Raw genomic sequence first — 15845 nt, 5'->3', positions numbered from 1 at the left:
TTATGCACAAATGTCGATGTTCCGCTGTTCCAGGGTCAGCCAATAAACCAGGCACATGCTGCACGACTCGTGGGAGGACAGAAGAATCAGGTGTGGAGTGGGGTTTATTCCGTCATCCTGGTCGAAGGCCAAGATATGCCTGACTGTGGTCAGGGAGACATCTATGTACGCTTTAGAGTGGGAGACCAGAAAGTCAGGAGCAAGGTGAGATCATTATTCACCCTACCTCTTCTTTTTACATCTCATACTTTCTCTGTTTCATGTAGTCATTATATTATCACAGATTCACACATCTCTTTCTTTGTTTCTAAACCTCTGCCCTCTGTTTTTCAAAACACGTCATTATACCCTTCTCTACTTTCTCCTCCCATACTTTCTTAGTATGTTCACACCTTGAGGAAAATTGTTTTGTTTAGAGGGATTGGTCTTTCATAGCTCAGCAGACGTAATGGTATGTATTTAAGGATAAACCTAATCTCACGTTTCTCCTAAAATAAAAATAGACACAAATTAGTCAATTGTTGAAATACAGTAACATTAAAAATGTACAATTTGTACAATTTATGTGAATTATAGCTCAGATAATTTGGTTCTGGTAGAATTTGAACAGAAATGTTTGAGTTCATATTGAAATCTCTGACTTCTGATGGCAGGCTTTGGGATCTTTGTAAATCCGAGCACAGTAGCACAGTGAAACATAGATGAGATCTCTTTTAAAACTCTAAAGGAGACCCTTGTGAGATCACTAGGGTGTATCTGTCAGGAGACCATTCTGTAATCATTAGTGCTATCAGTCGTTTAAAATTTCACAATTAATCGCACCAATTTTGGTAGTTAATCGCGATTAATCGCAGATTTGGAAAGTGCTGAAATGTTATACTATATATACTTCTTTTCCTGTCAAATTGCATTTATTTCCATCTTAGGAAAGAAAAGAAAACAAAATGTAACAATATAATGCTTTATTAACATTTTCCAAACAAAGCCTTCCACAGTATAAAGAAAGAAATGCAGTAAAATAGCACCAATTCAAGTAACATTAAACATTTCCCAAAGTCTAAGTCAGAGGTTGACTAATTGAAAGAATTAGTCCCCACATAGGTTGAATTTTTATTGCAATGGGTATTAAATCTCTTAAACTCAAATACCCCACAGTCTGCCGGTAGACTGTGGCTATCCGCTTTCCTACAGCAATTGTGAAGCCGCATTCATGATTCGAGTCAGGGCATCAACATCAGTGCCACTTTGAACTTCACAGGAAGAGCGCTTGCAAACAAAAACAAAAACATTTTGTGTTTTGGTGATCAGTGTTTCTCACAGGTCTGAAATATACTTGTGGTGGTAGCTGGTGGAAAAGGCTGGCATTACCTGCCGGCACAAAAATGTTCTACTACATGTGACAAACAACAAATAACGTGTGACCTTTAACACAATATTTTGATTTATTGAATATTTCTATTAATTTCACATAATATATTTCACAAACATGGGAAGAGTAAGACAAAGTAAAAAAAAAAAAAAAAAAAAAACACTCTTTAGCGTGCACAGAGATGGCACTGTTTGTCAGAGCACTTAATCATTCTAAGTTTTTCAAAGAAGAGCTCCAATGCCTGTGCATATGGGAATGCCTCTGGTGCTGGTCCATTTATCGATATTCGCAGACATGCAGCCAGGTGCTCCCCTTTCAGTCTGTTTCTCAGGTCAGTTTTGACCTGAAAAACAGATAAAAAACTCTCACTACTTGTGCCAGCAGCTTCACAGACCGACCGGAATTGAGAACAAGCTTGAATCTTAGTTTGGTCTCTGCATTTCTTTTCATTGTTGACTGCAATTGTAATTTCACATCAGATTAACTGACACTCATAATTATTGAGGTATATGCATTTATTTATTGCCATTTCACGCTAAATGCTAATGTTGGCTAAGTTACCTGTGGTGCTGTGCATCTCTCTTCCTCATCCTCAAGCCGTATTCTCTTAAAATATTTGTGAATACTCATATCTGCTGAGTAAATGCATGAAAAATTAGTAGTCTAACTGTAGTTAAAGTTAATCTGTCTTTCTAACTGCCTTAGCTACAACTTTGCTACATGTTGTGCATGTTACATGTGCTGAATGCATTGTCTTGTAGCTACCAAGGCAGCAAAGTTGCCACTTTCTTTCATAGAATTCGAAGCTACTACCAAAGTCAGAACAATTACACAATAAGGAGAAAAGGAGTCTCTTTACCTGGTCCGTGCTTGTAAAATATCCACCGTGTCTGCATCTTCTAACGTAATACCAGACAACGTCTCTCTCTCTCTGTGTTTCTCTGCAGCGCATGTGCGATTGTCAGTAGACCCTTCTCACGATAGCAACCTCTGTGTTTCAATCATAGGAGAGAGCATAACAGTCAACTAGCATGTTACGACCAAGGAGCTATAAAATAACGACAGCACTGCCCATAGAATGTCTATAGAACTGCTGCATTGTGCTGTTTTATGCTAAGCTTGTTGGCTCACCTTGGTAGAAGGTGTTGCTGGTTTATGTTGTATTAACGGTTAATGCGTTAATCGCGATTAAGAAAAATTAACACGTTCAACTTTTTTCATCGTGTGCATTAACGTGTTATTGTATGTATTTACTCTCATGTTGTTCCAAAACCGTATGAATTTCTTTTGTCTGTGAAACACAAAGGGAGATATTTGGCAGAATTGTAGAAACTAACACCCTCAAGCCCAAAGTATACTTCGGTCAGACGCGGACGTACAGGACGCATGACACAAATCTCGTCATCAGCAGATTATTGGAGCACTGAACGTGCACAGCCTGATTTTTCTAACCGTGCGTCTTAGAATGCGCCTGAAATTATTTGCACTAATTAGTGGGTCCACAAGGTAGCAACACTCACATTTGAGCCGTTGCTGTCATGAAGAAGCGCTTGAAGATGTAATCACCGCTAAACGACAGGGGACGAAGGTTAAAACAACAACAGTGGGTCTACATGTCAAGAATGCATGTGTAAGGAGGTCAGGAGATACCTGCATTGTATAACTCGAGTCTGAAGGACTATGAAGACACCTTTATGGGCCTAACCTGAAGAATATAGAAATAATCCTGTATCTCATAGCAGTCGTAGTCATATGAAGTAAATTTTGACAGGCTTGCCTTTGACTGTATGTAGACGCTGAGCGTTTGTGAAATTTGAGTATACTTTGGGCTTCAGTCACCATTCACCTTAATTTGTTTTGGAAAAAAGATACAATGACAATGAATATTGACTAAAGCTGTCAGTCCCTATCATTTGGCCTGAAGGAAAGCCGTACGGGTTTGGAATAATGAGAGGTTGAGTAAATATTAAGAATTTTAAAGAATTTTAAAACTATCTGTTTAAGCAAAGTCTACATTTGCCCTCCATTTAATCTCATTGCTGTCTAGGGGAAACAATTGAGACAATAAATATATCTCCTTTGTGTCATCTTTTTCTTATGTGCTTACCTTCTCTCTCTCTCTCTCTCTCTCTCTCTCTCTCTCTCTCCTGCTTTAGATTTTCCTGTCCGCTTTAGACACCTCTATCCCCCTACCTTCCTCTCTCCTCCCCCTCTCTTGGATCACTTCTCTCAGGCTTCACTGCTTTGCTGACAGAAGAGGCTACTCATTAGATTGGCCATATCTGGCAGGGCTGCTCTCCTGATGCTTCTGTTACTGCGTCTTGTTCATCTCATTTGCATACCCAGAATGCCTTGCTCATCTACCTCTGCAAGCTGCCCCCCTACTTCCACCTCAACCGTTCCAACCAGCTAGTCTTGTGTTCTCATGTCATCTTTTTTATTGAGCCCCTCAGGCTCTGTTTGAGCATGTTTGCTTGTTGAACAAAACTAGTTCTAATTGGATGCTGTCAGAGTTTATAATCTCAGTGAGAGGAAACGATATGTTCTCCAAAAAGACGGTCGCCCCTCCTCCACCATATCTTATTGAAGTTTTACTGAATAAGGCTTAATACACCTGTCATGTTAGCTGTCTCTGTTTTGAGATTACCTTAAAACTGCCACAGCTTACTCTCTTTCTGTCTCCTACTTGTCTGTCTCCTCAGAATCTCTGTATTAAGGCAAACCCGCAGTGGAAAGAGTCTTTCGACTTTAACCAGTTCCAAGATGCGCAGGAGAGTTTGGTGGTTGAAGTTTGTTGCAAGAAGGGCAGGAAGTCAGAGGAGTGCTGGGGAGTGTAAGTCTGCTAGAGTGACATACTGTAACATGCCACCTTAACTAAAACTGAAAGAAAAGTTTTTAAAAGTTAGGAAAAGTAATACAGTGATCTATAGCAGTGGTTCTCAACTGGTTTTGCTTCAGGACTCAGATTTTACATTAGACATCAAGTAGCGACTTAACACTACCAAACGTATCCTGTACTAAATGTTGTATGGGTTGTATTTTCTTTTACCTTGCATAGTTTTTTTCATGGTTTTCAAGGATGGGAGCATGTCAACTATCCTGTCCATGTGGACATCTGCTTAATTTGGCTGACAGATGAATTTGCATCAATATAATGTAGAGTTTGATTGGATGCTTTAATTTAATGAAAGGTTTCTCTTTGCTTTTAAAAGTTGATAAGCCTATTTATTTTGCTCTCCTAAATATGCACAGCTATATTGTCAGTTACATTTTATTATTTACATTTAGCATTGCTTTTTCCCTGCTGTCTGTGACCCAATCAGATCATACCGGTGACCCATTTTTGGATTGTGAGTGACCCAGCAGTTGAGAACCACTGATCTACAGCACATAACCCAAAGTTGACAGTGTTGCTCAAAACCACAAATTTAAGTTGTGTCCTTTGAAAACCATTACTGATGTAAATCGGTGCATTATCATCATCTATCCACTGCCCAAATACTGGTAACTTCTACTATTCTCAGGCTGGATATCGACTTGACGAAGATTCCTGTCAATCAGAGGCAGTTATATACTCGTGTGCTGGACCCAGGGAAGGGCCGACTGGTTTTCTTGGTCACACTGACCCCCTGTTCTGGTGCATCCATCTCAGACATGCAGTCCGCTCCATTAGAGAATCCCAGGACCTATAAGAGGATGCTAAAACAATATGTCAGTATTACAGTTAGCTAATTTACTTAGCTTTTATTTTTTTTCAACAACTACCTCATTTATAGTGAGTTTTATAGACTCACAAAACAATTAAAATGAAAGCAAATTATGTTCGGGTTGAGTATTCATTAAAAATTCTGACCTGACTGTTTACACTGGAGCTATATTACAAAAATCAGATACATATCCAATTTATTCCCACAAATGAAAGTGGCCTAGATTAGAATTGAAAATGGCATATTGTATGATTTTTTTGTCATCCAAAAACATCTGTGTCAGAGAAAAAAAAAAAAAAAAAATGGTATGAATGTAGCTTTAGTTTCTAAATACCAGTTGTATTTACAGAGTCTGAGCAAATCTCTGGGAGACTTGAAGGATGTCGGCTATCTTCAAATCAAGTTAATTAAGGCCACAGATCTTTCATCAACAGATATAAGTGGTACTTATCAGCCTTAAATACAGCATGGTAAAATATTGAATTATAAATATTCATTCAGTAATATTTAAATATCTAATTTTATCAGGTAAAAGTGACCCCTTCTGTACGCTTGAGCTTGGTAATAGCAAACTGCAAACCCAGACAATATCCAAAACTCTGAACCCTGAGTGGAGGACAGCCCTGACATTGTAAGTAACACTGATGAACACTGCTGAAAAGACCAGCTTAACCAGCATGCAATTCCCATGCTGGTCTAGGCTGATTTATGATGGTTAGTGCTGGTTTGGTGCTTGTCTAGCTGGTTGACCAGCAGAGCCATGCTTTTCACCAGCTAAACCATGCCGTTGAAGCTTGTTGACCAGCATTTTCTTTCTGATGAAGCTGGTTAAGCTAGTTTAAAAGCCTGGTGGGGATACCAGCATCCCATGCTGGGGGACCAGCACCCAAAACAAAACATAAGCCGGTGACCAGCAATGCTGGTCTTTTCAGGAGGGAAGACAGTTATAGATGTCTCTGTGTATCACTATGCATGATTCACATTTATTTTGACATGTCTGCAGCCCCATTAAGGACATGCATGATATCTTGGTGGTGACAGTCTATCATGATGATGGGGACAAAGCTCCAGACTTCTTGGGGAAAGTTGCCATTCCTTTGCTGAGTGTAAGTACCACACTAAACATTTTCAAGAAATTAAAATTTCCAGGCCTTATGAAATCTTAAAAAGCCATGGCAGTTACTAGAGTCAATATTCATTTTTCTAGTTATGCTCAGCAAATATTTAATTGGCTAGAAATCTCTCTTTTTGAGTGTAATCTCTATAAAATAAATGTTAAGAATCCTATCCAGTAATAACAATCAACCGAAAAAGTCATGGAACTTTTTTGATTAAATTGTGTGGAAACACTGATGTATCTATTACTGATGTCATTGCTGTCCAATTTTCATCAGTGTCACCTCAACTTTACCGTAGGTTTCGAATGGCCAACAAATAACCAGAATGTTGAAGAATAATAATTTATCCAGGGCAGCTAAAGGAAGCATCACACTGGAGCTGGATGTGATCTACAACCCTGTAAGTGCACAGAGAGCATTGCATGAGAGACTGCTTACCAATATATTTATATTATGATTCATAAAGCATTCAGTAGATTCAACAAACCATTCAATTTAAGAGTACTTTAATGAAATAATAAAATAAAAATCATACAAACCACATCGAACTTTCCACTGAGACTACATGTGTGTTCTTAAAAGTGTTTGTAAGTGAAAATACAGTATAATCTGTGATTGTGTTGATACTTTGTCTCTCTCAGATCAGAGCAAGCGTCAAAACATTCCAACCTAAAGAAACAAAGTTTGCAGAGGACAACCCAAAGTTTAACAAAAAGGTGAGCTTTATCGCCAACGATTACAGCATAATTTGGCATCATATTTTCCACATTCTTTTAATATTAGGTTTGTTGTTCGCACCTTTAGAGACTCATTATTCTCCTCCAGCACCGCCTGAAGCTCTTTAGACACCAACGATGACTTGACTTAATATTTATCACCAATGAACCTTCAGTTTAAAAGCCTCTTTACACCTGGTGAATGTCATGTTATGAGCATCATGTTCTCAGGCACATTTTGCTAACTACTGCTTTGTCCCCATTAGCTTTTAGCACGTAATATCTATAGAGTGAGGAAGATCAGCATGGCCATCCTCTATACGCTGCAGTATATTAAAAGCTGCTTCCAGTGGGAGAACACACAGAGGAGTATTACAGCTTTCCTGGTAAGTCTTCATACTGTTGTTTACAAACTCTTTGGCCTTTTTAGTAACCTGAGGTCACTGAAAGCCATCTGTATCTGTGTAATGCCTCTTTGAAGAAAACGGTCTGCTCCTTAATTGCAACTTTTCACAAGATGGAAAACAGGCTGAGTTCATGCAGCCCTGCCTTGTCAGGGTGCAATATTTTTTATTGATTTATTTTTTAAATAAATAACACCCACCAAAACTTAATCCATAATTTTTTTCTTCCCCCCCCCTTTTTCAAGATTTCCTAAAACATAGTTTGTTATCCAGTACCATATTTGTGATCGTATAGTTGGAGCTGAGGCTCAGGATCAGAGTGTGTGTTTCACATGTGTCCTGACCAGCCTAAAAAGCTATAAACGTGAAAATGTGATGTGGAAAATCGCTAATCAAAACAGTGATGGCGAATTCTCTGTTTGCACACTCTCTCACACTTGAAATGCACTACACAGCAGAATATTGTAAAACTAAGAATAGATACCTTGTATTTTCATGACTTCCTTAAGATGGCATAGGCTTTTATGGTTTTCCTTGATGAACTTCAGGGATTTGTCAAATAATATCCAATGTTTCTCAAGTTCGACATCTCTCGTCTATTTTTTATTTTTAATATACACTCATTGAGCACTTTGGTAGGAACACTATGGTCCTTAAAAAGTTCCCCACATGGTCTTCTGCTGTTGTAGCCCATCCGCCTCAAGGTTTGACATGTTGTGCATTTTGAGATGCTATTCTGCTCTCTACAATTGTACAGAGTGGTTATCTAAGTTATCGTAGCCTTTCTGTCAGCTCGAACTAATCTGGCCATTCTCTGTTGACCTCTCTCATCAACACGGCATTTCCATCTGCAGAACTGCCGCTCACTTGATGTTTTTTGTTTTTATTTTTTGGCACCATTCTGAGTAATCTAGAGACTGTTGTGCGTGAAAATCCTAGGAGATCAGCAGTTACAGAAATAATCAAACCAGCCCATCTGGCATGGTCAAAATCATTGAGATCACATTTTTTCCCCATTCTGAAGGTTGATGTGAACATTAACTGAAGCTCCTGACCCATATCTGAATGATTTTATGCATTGCACTGCTGCCACATGATTGGCTGATTACACGAGTGTACACGAGGAGCAGGATTTTGGTCCAATGAGTTTTTGTTGTTGGTGGGCAGTGTTGAGTAAGTTACTAAATAAGTAATCCATTACTAAATTATTCTCTAACATTTTAATCAGATTAATGACTTTACTGATTATTTAAAAGTAATCACATCGCTAATTAGTTTTACATTATATTTGAACTTTCTAAAACACTTCACAGAAAAGTTTTTATTTTGAATTTGTTGGGTGGAAAAAGAAAAATTGTGTATCCTCCATTGTCACACACAAGTCTTACACTCAGCACGTTTTTCAATTACAATAACTCATTATAGGGTGCACACTCTTCAGCTGTCACAGAAATGCAAACAGGTGAACATATGAGCATAATTCATGATTTAAAAGTATTCTACATAAATAACATTATTTTAGTTGTAAAACCCAAGTAATGTACTTAGCCACCAATATGATTACAATAATTGAAAATGTAATACATTTTTGTACAAAAAAATTTATTAGATTACAGTAAAAAATTATTTTGTAATCAGATTACAACACACTGCAAAAATAGAATCGAACAACAAAAAGTATAATTACATTATTTTTGTTGCTGTTGTGGCTGGATACAACAGAAACGTGAATAACTTTTATCGCTTGTTGCTGTGGTGCTTATGGTTTGGCCTGGGACGTGTCCCAGTCCCATTTCTCAATCTCCCCAATCATTTCCTGTCTTTTCTGTACAGTTTATGTGAATTAAAAAGTGACAAAAAGTCCAGAACAGTGTGATGAAGTAAATCAGCTTTGCTGTTGCCTATTTTCACCTGTTGTTTGGTGAGTTTCATATACCGTCATGCACACCAGCAACAAATCGAGTAAACTTTAATATATGCGCCCTTCCAGTGTGTGTTCCATTATGCTGCACTGTGTTTTATTGTAGCCAAGTAGAAAGCATTATAAGCCATGCTGTAACACACAGGTAGTTGTTTTTAGAGGCAGTGCATTCTGGGCACAATAGCATAATCTGCAGTCTCCCGCGCTGCTGTGCCTCGCTGCAGAAATGAGCAGTGCCACTGAAGGGGAGTCCTTGGAGGTGTGCACGCCCATCCACCTGAGAAGACGGGTTGTCAGGCTGGGGAGTTGCGTGGGACATCCTATTGCTGGTTCTAATGCTGTCTGTACATGCAGGGTTGAGAATGGAAAGATTAGCAGCTAGCATGTGGCCTGTTTCCACACCACTGCATTGAGAACTGTGCAGGTGATGCTGAGATATGGATATGACAGGAGAAATGAAAATGGGGCACCTGTGTAAATTGTGCATGCTTTGATACATAGGCCGGAGGGGTGAATCTAACCATACAGTGTTGTTCTGTTTTATGGCTTTTTAGACCAGCTGCATCTGTTCTTGTACAGTCTCATAATATGTAATAATCATACGTTGCACAATGTCTATAAAACAGCATGTAACCCTCAAGGGTTAACAAACATGTATCCGTCTCTCTCTCTCAAGCTCTTGGGGTATAAGTGTATAGGTAGGTTGCGGTAATAAGGTAAATGAGTTAGACATTGACAGATGTTTGCCTTTCAGAAGAGCCTAATTAGAGGAGGCCATGCCTTCCTTTACATTTTCTTTACCGATCCATGTCATCGTAATCTTCTGCAATATGTTGCCTGTTTAATTTATAATGTAGGCCTGTGCGCTTTATATATACAGTAGTGTATAAAGTAGAGCGTGGAGAGAGGATACTATTTACTTTATAAACATATATTTAAAATACATTACTATACATTATTCATTGAGTCAGTAGAGCCTCTGTCCTTGAGCTTTTACACTTTGCACAACTTATAATGCATTTGTGGCAATGCGGTTTCTATGTCCAGGTTGCCCAGGCAGCGCCTGTTCCAGGAACGCATTCCCACCCCAGTGCTGGAAATCCCAGAGGTCAGCACCCCAACCTGCACACAGCAGAACACTTATACAAACGTTCTCTCTCGCAAAACACAGCTTTCATCTGTAGAGAGTGGGAAACGTGTGTGGGTGCATGTGATTTAGTTTAAACCCACTGCTTTATGTGTATTTATATGCAGAAAAAACTTTTCTGTATTGTGTTGTCGTTTATTCCTTGTTGGATGATTCTCACAAAACCGGTTAAGAAAATGTCCTGGTCCTATTTTTGACTCCAAATTCAAAATAAACAAATAAGAAATTTTATTTTGCATGTAGAAAATTAAGGCTAATATTAGGGCCATTATGATTTTTTACATATGTGATATTATTTTTATGAAAGTTACACACATTTTACCTCCCATTTCTCATTACCACAATGCAAAAGTAAATAGTCATTACGATATTCTCCTTACACCAACATATTTTTTTTTTAAATAAATAAATAAATAATATATATATATATATATATATATATATATATATATATATATATATATATATATATAAACTTTTAAGTCAGAAGTTTACGTACACTTCGTTTTTAACCACTCCACAGATTTCATATTAGCAAACTATAGTTTTAAACTATAATCATTTAGGACATCTACTTTGTGCATGACATGAGTAATTTTTCCAACAGCTGTTTACAGACAGATTGTTTCACTTTTAATTGACTATATTACAATTCTAGCGGGTCAGAAATTTACATACACTAAGCTAACTGTGCCTTGAAGCAGCTTGGAAAATGATGTCTAGCCTTTAGGCAGTTCGCCAGTTAACTTCTGATAGACTAATTGGCTAATTGGAGTCAATACCTGTGGATGTATTTTAAGGCCTACCTTCAAACTCAGTGCCTCTTTGCTTGAAATCATGGGAAAATCTAAAGAAATCAGCCAAGACCTCAGAAAAAAAAATGGTGGACCTCCACAAGTCTGGTTCATCCTTGGGAGCAATTTCCAAATGCCTGAAGGTACCACATCCATCTGTACAAACAATATTATGCAAGTATAAACACCATGGGACCATGCAGCCATCATACCCTCAGGAAGAAGATGCATTCTGTATCCTAGAGATGAACATAGTTTGGTGAGAAAAGTGCAAATCAGTCCCAGAAAAACAGCAAAGGACCTTGTGAAGATGCTGGAGGAAACAGGTAGACAAGTAACTATATCCACAGTAAAACGAGCCCTATATCAACATAACCTGAAAGGCTGCTTAGCAAGGAAGAAGCCACTGCTCCAAAAACGGCATAAAAAAAGCCAGACTACAGTTTGCAAATGCACAAGGGGACAAATATCTTACTTTCTGGATAAATGTCCTCTGGTCTGATGAAACAAAAATTGAACTGTTTGGCCATAATGACCATTGTTATGTTTGGAGGAAAAAGGGTGAGGCTTGCAAGCCAAAGAACACCATCCCAACTGTGAAGCATGGGGGTGGCAGCATCATGTTGTGGGGGTGCTTTGCTGCAGGAGGGACTGGTGCACTTCACAAAATAGATGGCATCATGAGGAAGGAAAATTATGTGGATATATTGAAGCAACATCTCAAGACATCAGCCAGGAAGTTAAAGCTCGGTCACAAATGGGTCTTCCAAATGGACAATGATCCCAAGCATACCTCCATAGTTGTGGCAAAATGGCTTAAGGACAACAAAGTCAAGGTATTGGAGTGGCTATCACAAAGTTCTGACCTCAATCTGATAGAAAATTTGTGGGCAGAACTGAAAAAGCATGTGCGAGCAAGGAGGCCTACAAACCTGACTCAGTTACACCAGTTCTGTCTGGAAGAATGGGCCAAAATTCCAGCAACTTATTGTGAGGAGGTTGTTTAAGGCTACCCAAAATGTTTGACCCAAGTAAAACAATTTAAAGTCAGTGCTACCAAATACTAACAAAGTGTATTTAAACTTCTGACCCACTGGGAATGTGATGAAAGAAATAAAAGCTGAAATAATTAATTCTCTCTACTATTATTCTGACATTTCACATTTGTTTTTTCTCTCTCACCTTTTCTCTCCAATTTGGCATGCCCAATTTCCAATGCGCTCTAGGTCCTCGTGGTGGCGTACTGACTCGCCTCAATCTGGGAGGCGGAGAATGAATCTCAGTTACTTCCACGTCTGAGACCGTCAATCCGCGCATCTTATCACGTGGCTTGTTGAGCACATTACCACGGAGACCTAGCGTGTGTGGAGGCTTCACACTATTCTTCATGGCATCCACACACAACTCACCACGCGCCCCACCGAGAGCGAGAACCACATTATGGAGACCATGAGGAGGTTAACCAACGTGACTCTACCCACCCTTTCACATTCTTAAAATAAAGTAGTGATCCTAACTGACCTAAGACAGGGAATGTTTTCTACGATTAAATGTCAGGAACTGTGAAAAACTGTATTTGGCTAAGGCGTATGTAAACTTCTGACTTCAACTGTATAAGCTATATCACACAAGCAAGAGTGCGATATGGCCCCACATCAGCACTGCTGTGATTCGTAGGTGCCATAGGTAATCACAGCAGTGCTGATTTAGGGCCATATAGCACGATTGTGAGTGTGATATTGCTTATATACAACAGTTCAATGAACAAGTAAATAAAAAATAAAAAAAAAGATAAAACTTTGAGAATCTGCCGTTGCTAGTTCAAACCAAATGATGCGTCCAAGCCTTCGTTAGTAATTCAAAAATGTAACTTTAGAAATAGTATCACGGCTTGGGCTGTTTCTAACAAGTTATTAGAGAAACAAGGGTGTGTGTGTGTGTGTGTGTGTGTGTGTGTGTGTGTGTGTGAGAGAGAGAGAGAGAGAGAGAGATGGAGTGTGTGCGTTCACCTGTCTCTCCAAAGCAGAGATGCTGTAGTGTCTTAGTCAGCTTTCTGAAGATGTCATTTTGGTAAAATTCATCCAATTTTCTCAGTGGAAAAATAGCTGTCCAATCAGGGGTATTCCTCCCTATTTTGCGGTAGCCGGTGCACAAGAGTCATACAGTATAGAAACTGCAATCTCCTCCACCATTTTGAACAGTATGTCGTCTCCAATGTGGAAACTCTGGTAAGAGGTAAACGCCTTGAGTTTGTGTAATTAATCAGTCTGTTGTGTCTGTCAGCTGTGATGAGCCTTTATGCTGAAGTTGTAAGTTTAAAGCCATTTAAAGCTATTTCCTAGCTTTAGTAGTGTAGTAGTAATACAGTCGATCACAGAGTGCTGATGAATAAAAACACTGATGCCGACTTCACGTCACCTGTCTCATGTTACACACAAAAATGGTCCTTTGCTTCCACCTGCTGGCTAAAATATGTAATGTCACAAAATTAAATGTAAAGAAACAGATAGCTCTTAACACATCTGCACTGCTCTTACACTTTAGTTTAGAAAGGCACGAACACAAACAGTAAAGCGTCCAAGTGCTTATGGTGTGAAACCATCAGTACTAGAACGTCTCTCGTCCATCAGTGAATTAAAGTACCAATTATATATATATATATATATATATATATATAATTGGTACTTTAATTCATTAAAGTGGCATTCAACTACTCACAAAGTATAGTCAGGACATTACTAATGTAAAAAACAGCAGCATCACTATTTGAAAAAGTAATTTTTGATCAAATCTAGACAGGCCCCATTTCCAGCAGCCATCACTCCAACACCTTATCCTTGAGTAATCATGCTAAATTGCTAATTTGGTACACAAAATCACTTGCCATTATATCAAACACAGCTGAAAGCTATTTGGTTTGTTAAATGAAGCTTAACATTGTCTTTGTGTTTGTTTTTGAGTTGCCACAGTATGCAATAGACTGGCATGTCTTAAGGTCAATATTAGGTAAAAAATGTCAAAAAAGAAACCGCTTTCTCTAGAAACTTGTCAGTCAATCATTGTTTTGAGATTTTATACAAAGGTGTACACTACAGTCTTCAAAGACAAAGGACAACTGGCTCTAACAAGGACAGAAAGAGATGTGGAAGGCCAGATGTACAACTAAACAAAAGGATAAGTAAATCAGAGTCTCTAGTTTGAGAAATAGATGCCTCACATATCCACATATTGAATTCTACCCGCTCAACACCAGTAACGAGAAGACTCGGGTGCACGCCTTATGGGAAGAATAGGACAACAGATAATTGGAGAAGAGTGTTATGGATCTTAACCCCACTGAGCTTCTTTGGGATCAGCTAGACTGTAAGGTGCGTGAGAAGTGCCCGACAAGACAGTCACATCTACGGCAAGTGCTATAGGAAGCGTGGGATGAAATGCCACCTGAATATCTGGACAAACTGACAGCTAGAATGCCAAGGATCTGCAAAGCTGTCATTGCTGCACGTGGAGGATTTTTTGATGAGAACTCTTTGAAGTAGTTATTAATGTCCTGACTATACACTGTGACCAGTTGAATGCCACTTTGGTGAATAAAAGTACCAATTTCTTTCCATAAGAGCTAAATCTGTACATTATTCCAAACTTTTGGCCACTAGTGTATATATAAAGTATTTATACATCACAGTAGTACTCTCTTGGTACTGATTTTTATTATCAACATATAATTTCATATATGTATTATTATTATTATTATTTTATTGATTTGGGGTTAAATATGACCAGGACATTTTCTTGACAGGTTTTGTTAAAATCACCCTGTTATATGAAGAAGCACTCCATGAACTATGCAAATGCTTTATGAACTACACTGTATATTAAGTCAACTCTCTAAACTGGTCTTTACATATGTTTGTGGCACTTTCTTAGTTAAAGGGTGTTTTTGTACAGGGGCATTATGCATTATTCAGCAAGCTGAAACACAAAAGTCAAAAGTGGCGAGCTTTTGTTTCTTATTGCGTAATCTTCCCTATACATGGTTCTTTGAAGTTTTCGTTCACATGCACCAAAGGCACTGTTTGTAAGAACCACCACTCTCATTAGGGGAATCTTCATATGCATTTAAGGAGAAACTCATGATATATCTTCCGAAACCGTGAGCAGCTGTGCTCTCGTAACTTGCCCGAGAGCTTACATATTTGGGTATTTTTTATTGCCTGTTTATGCAGTAATGAGGCCAGAAACAGCACTTACAAAGTCTGACAACTGCAGTGAGTCCGAGAGAAGGGCTGTGATAGATAAAATCTTTATAAAATATCACCTTTTACATGTGGCTTGCACTTAGACGGAGAAACATGAATGTGGCATACATCAGTGGAGACTTCCGAAGGGGTCACACAGAGTTCTTTGCTGCATGTTTCGCTCCAACCTGTAGATGGAGCTATAGCACTGTCGAAACACAAATATATACGCACGAAGAGACCGTGGACAAGAACAGGTATTTGTTGAGAGAAGAAGCATTAAGCTAAAGGAATTTCTTACACTACATTACACAGAGCAAATCAGACTCCAAAAAGTTTCTACAACATGTTAAATGAGCATTACCTAGCCACGCATTAACTGGCCAAATTTACTGTGGTTCTGAACTCTTTAGTTTCAAGCATTTTCAGTA

General features: G+C 38.6%; 1 protein-coding gene across 5 annotated transcripts in view; it reads left to right on the top strand.

Moving 5' to 3' along the window:
• Positions 1 to 15845, top strand: part of LOC127455953 (multiple C2 and transmembrane domain-containing protein 2-like) — a 78350-nt gene that overhangs the window by 20200 nt on the left and 42305 nt on the right. For 2 of the 5 annotated variants that reach the window (XM_051724160.1, XM_051724163.1), the window contains exons 8-16: positions 34 to 204; positions 4072 to 4202; positions 4894 to 5080; positions 5426 to 5519; positions 5605 to 5707; positions 6080 to 6182; positions 6493 to 6594; positions 6836 to 6910; positions 7177 to 7296. In XM_051724160.1, the coding sequence (XP_051580120.1) occupies positions 34 to 204; positions 4072 to 4202; positions 4894 to 5080; positions 5426 to 5519; positions 5605 to 5707; positions 6080 to 6182; positions 6493 to 6594; positions 6836 to 6910; positions 7177 to 7296 (1086 nt within the window). Of the gene's footprint in view, positions 1 to 33; positions 205 to 4071; positions 4203 to 4893; positions 5081 to 5425; positions 5520 to 5604; positions 5708 to 6079; positions 6183 to 6492; positions 6595 to 6835; positions 6911 to 7176; positions 7297 to 10282; positions 10560 to 12402; positions 15736 to 15845 lie in introns of those variants that run through there. The other 3 variants (XM_051724162.1, XM_051724164.1, XM_051724161.1) reach the window with 3 other exon arrangements.

Source organism: Myxocyprinus asiaticus, chromosome 18 (genome assembly GCF_019703515.2).
Source record: "Myxocyprinus asiaticus isolate MX2 ecotype Aquarium Trade chromosome 18, UBuf_Myxa_2, whole genome shotgun sequence".
Classification (NCBI taxonomy): Eukaryota; Metazoa; Chordata; class Actinopteri; order Cypriniformes; family Catostomidae; genus Myxocyprinus; species Myxocyprinus asiaticus.
The sequence above is the reverse complement of the archived record's forward strand: the minus strand, read 5'-3'. Positions and strand labels throughout refer to the sequence as shown.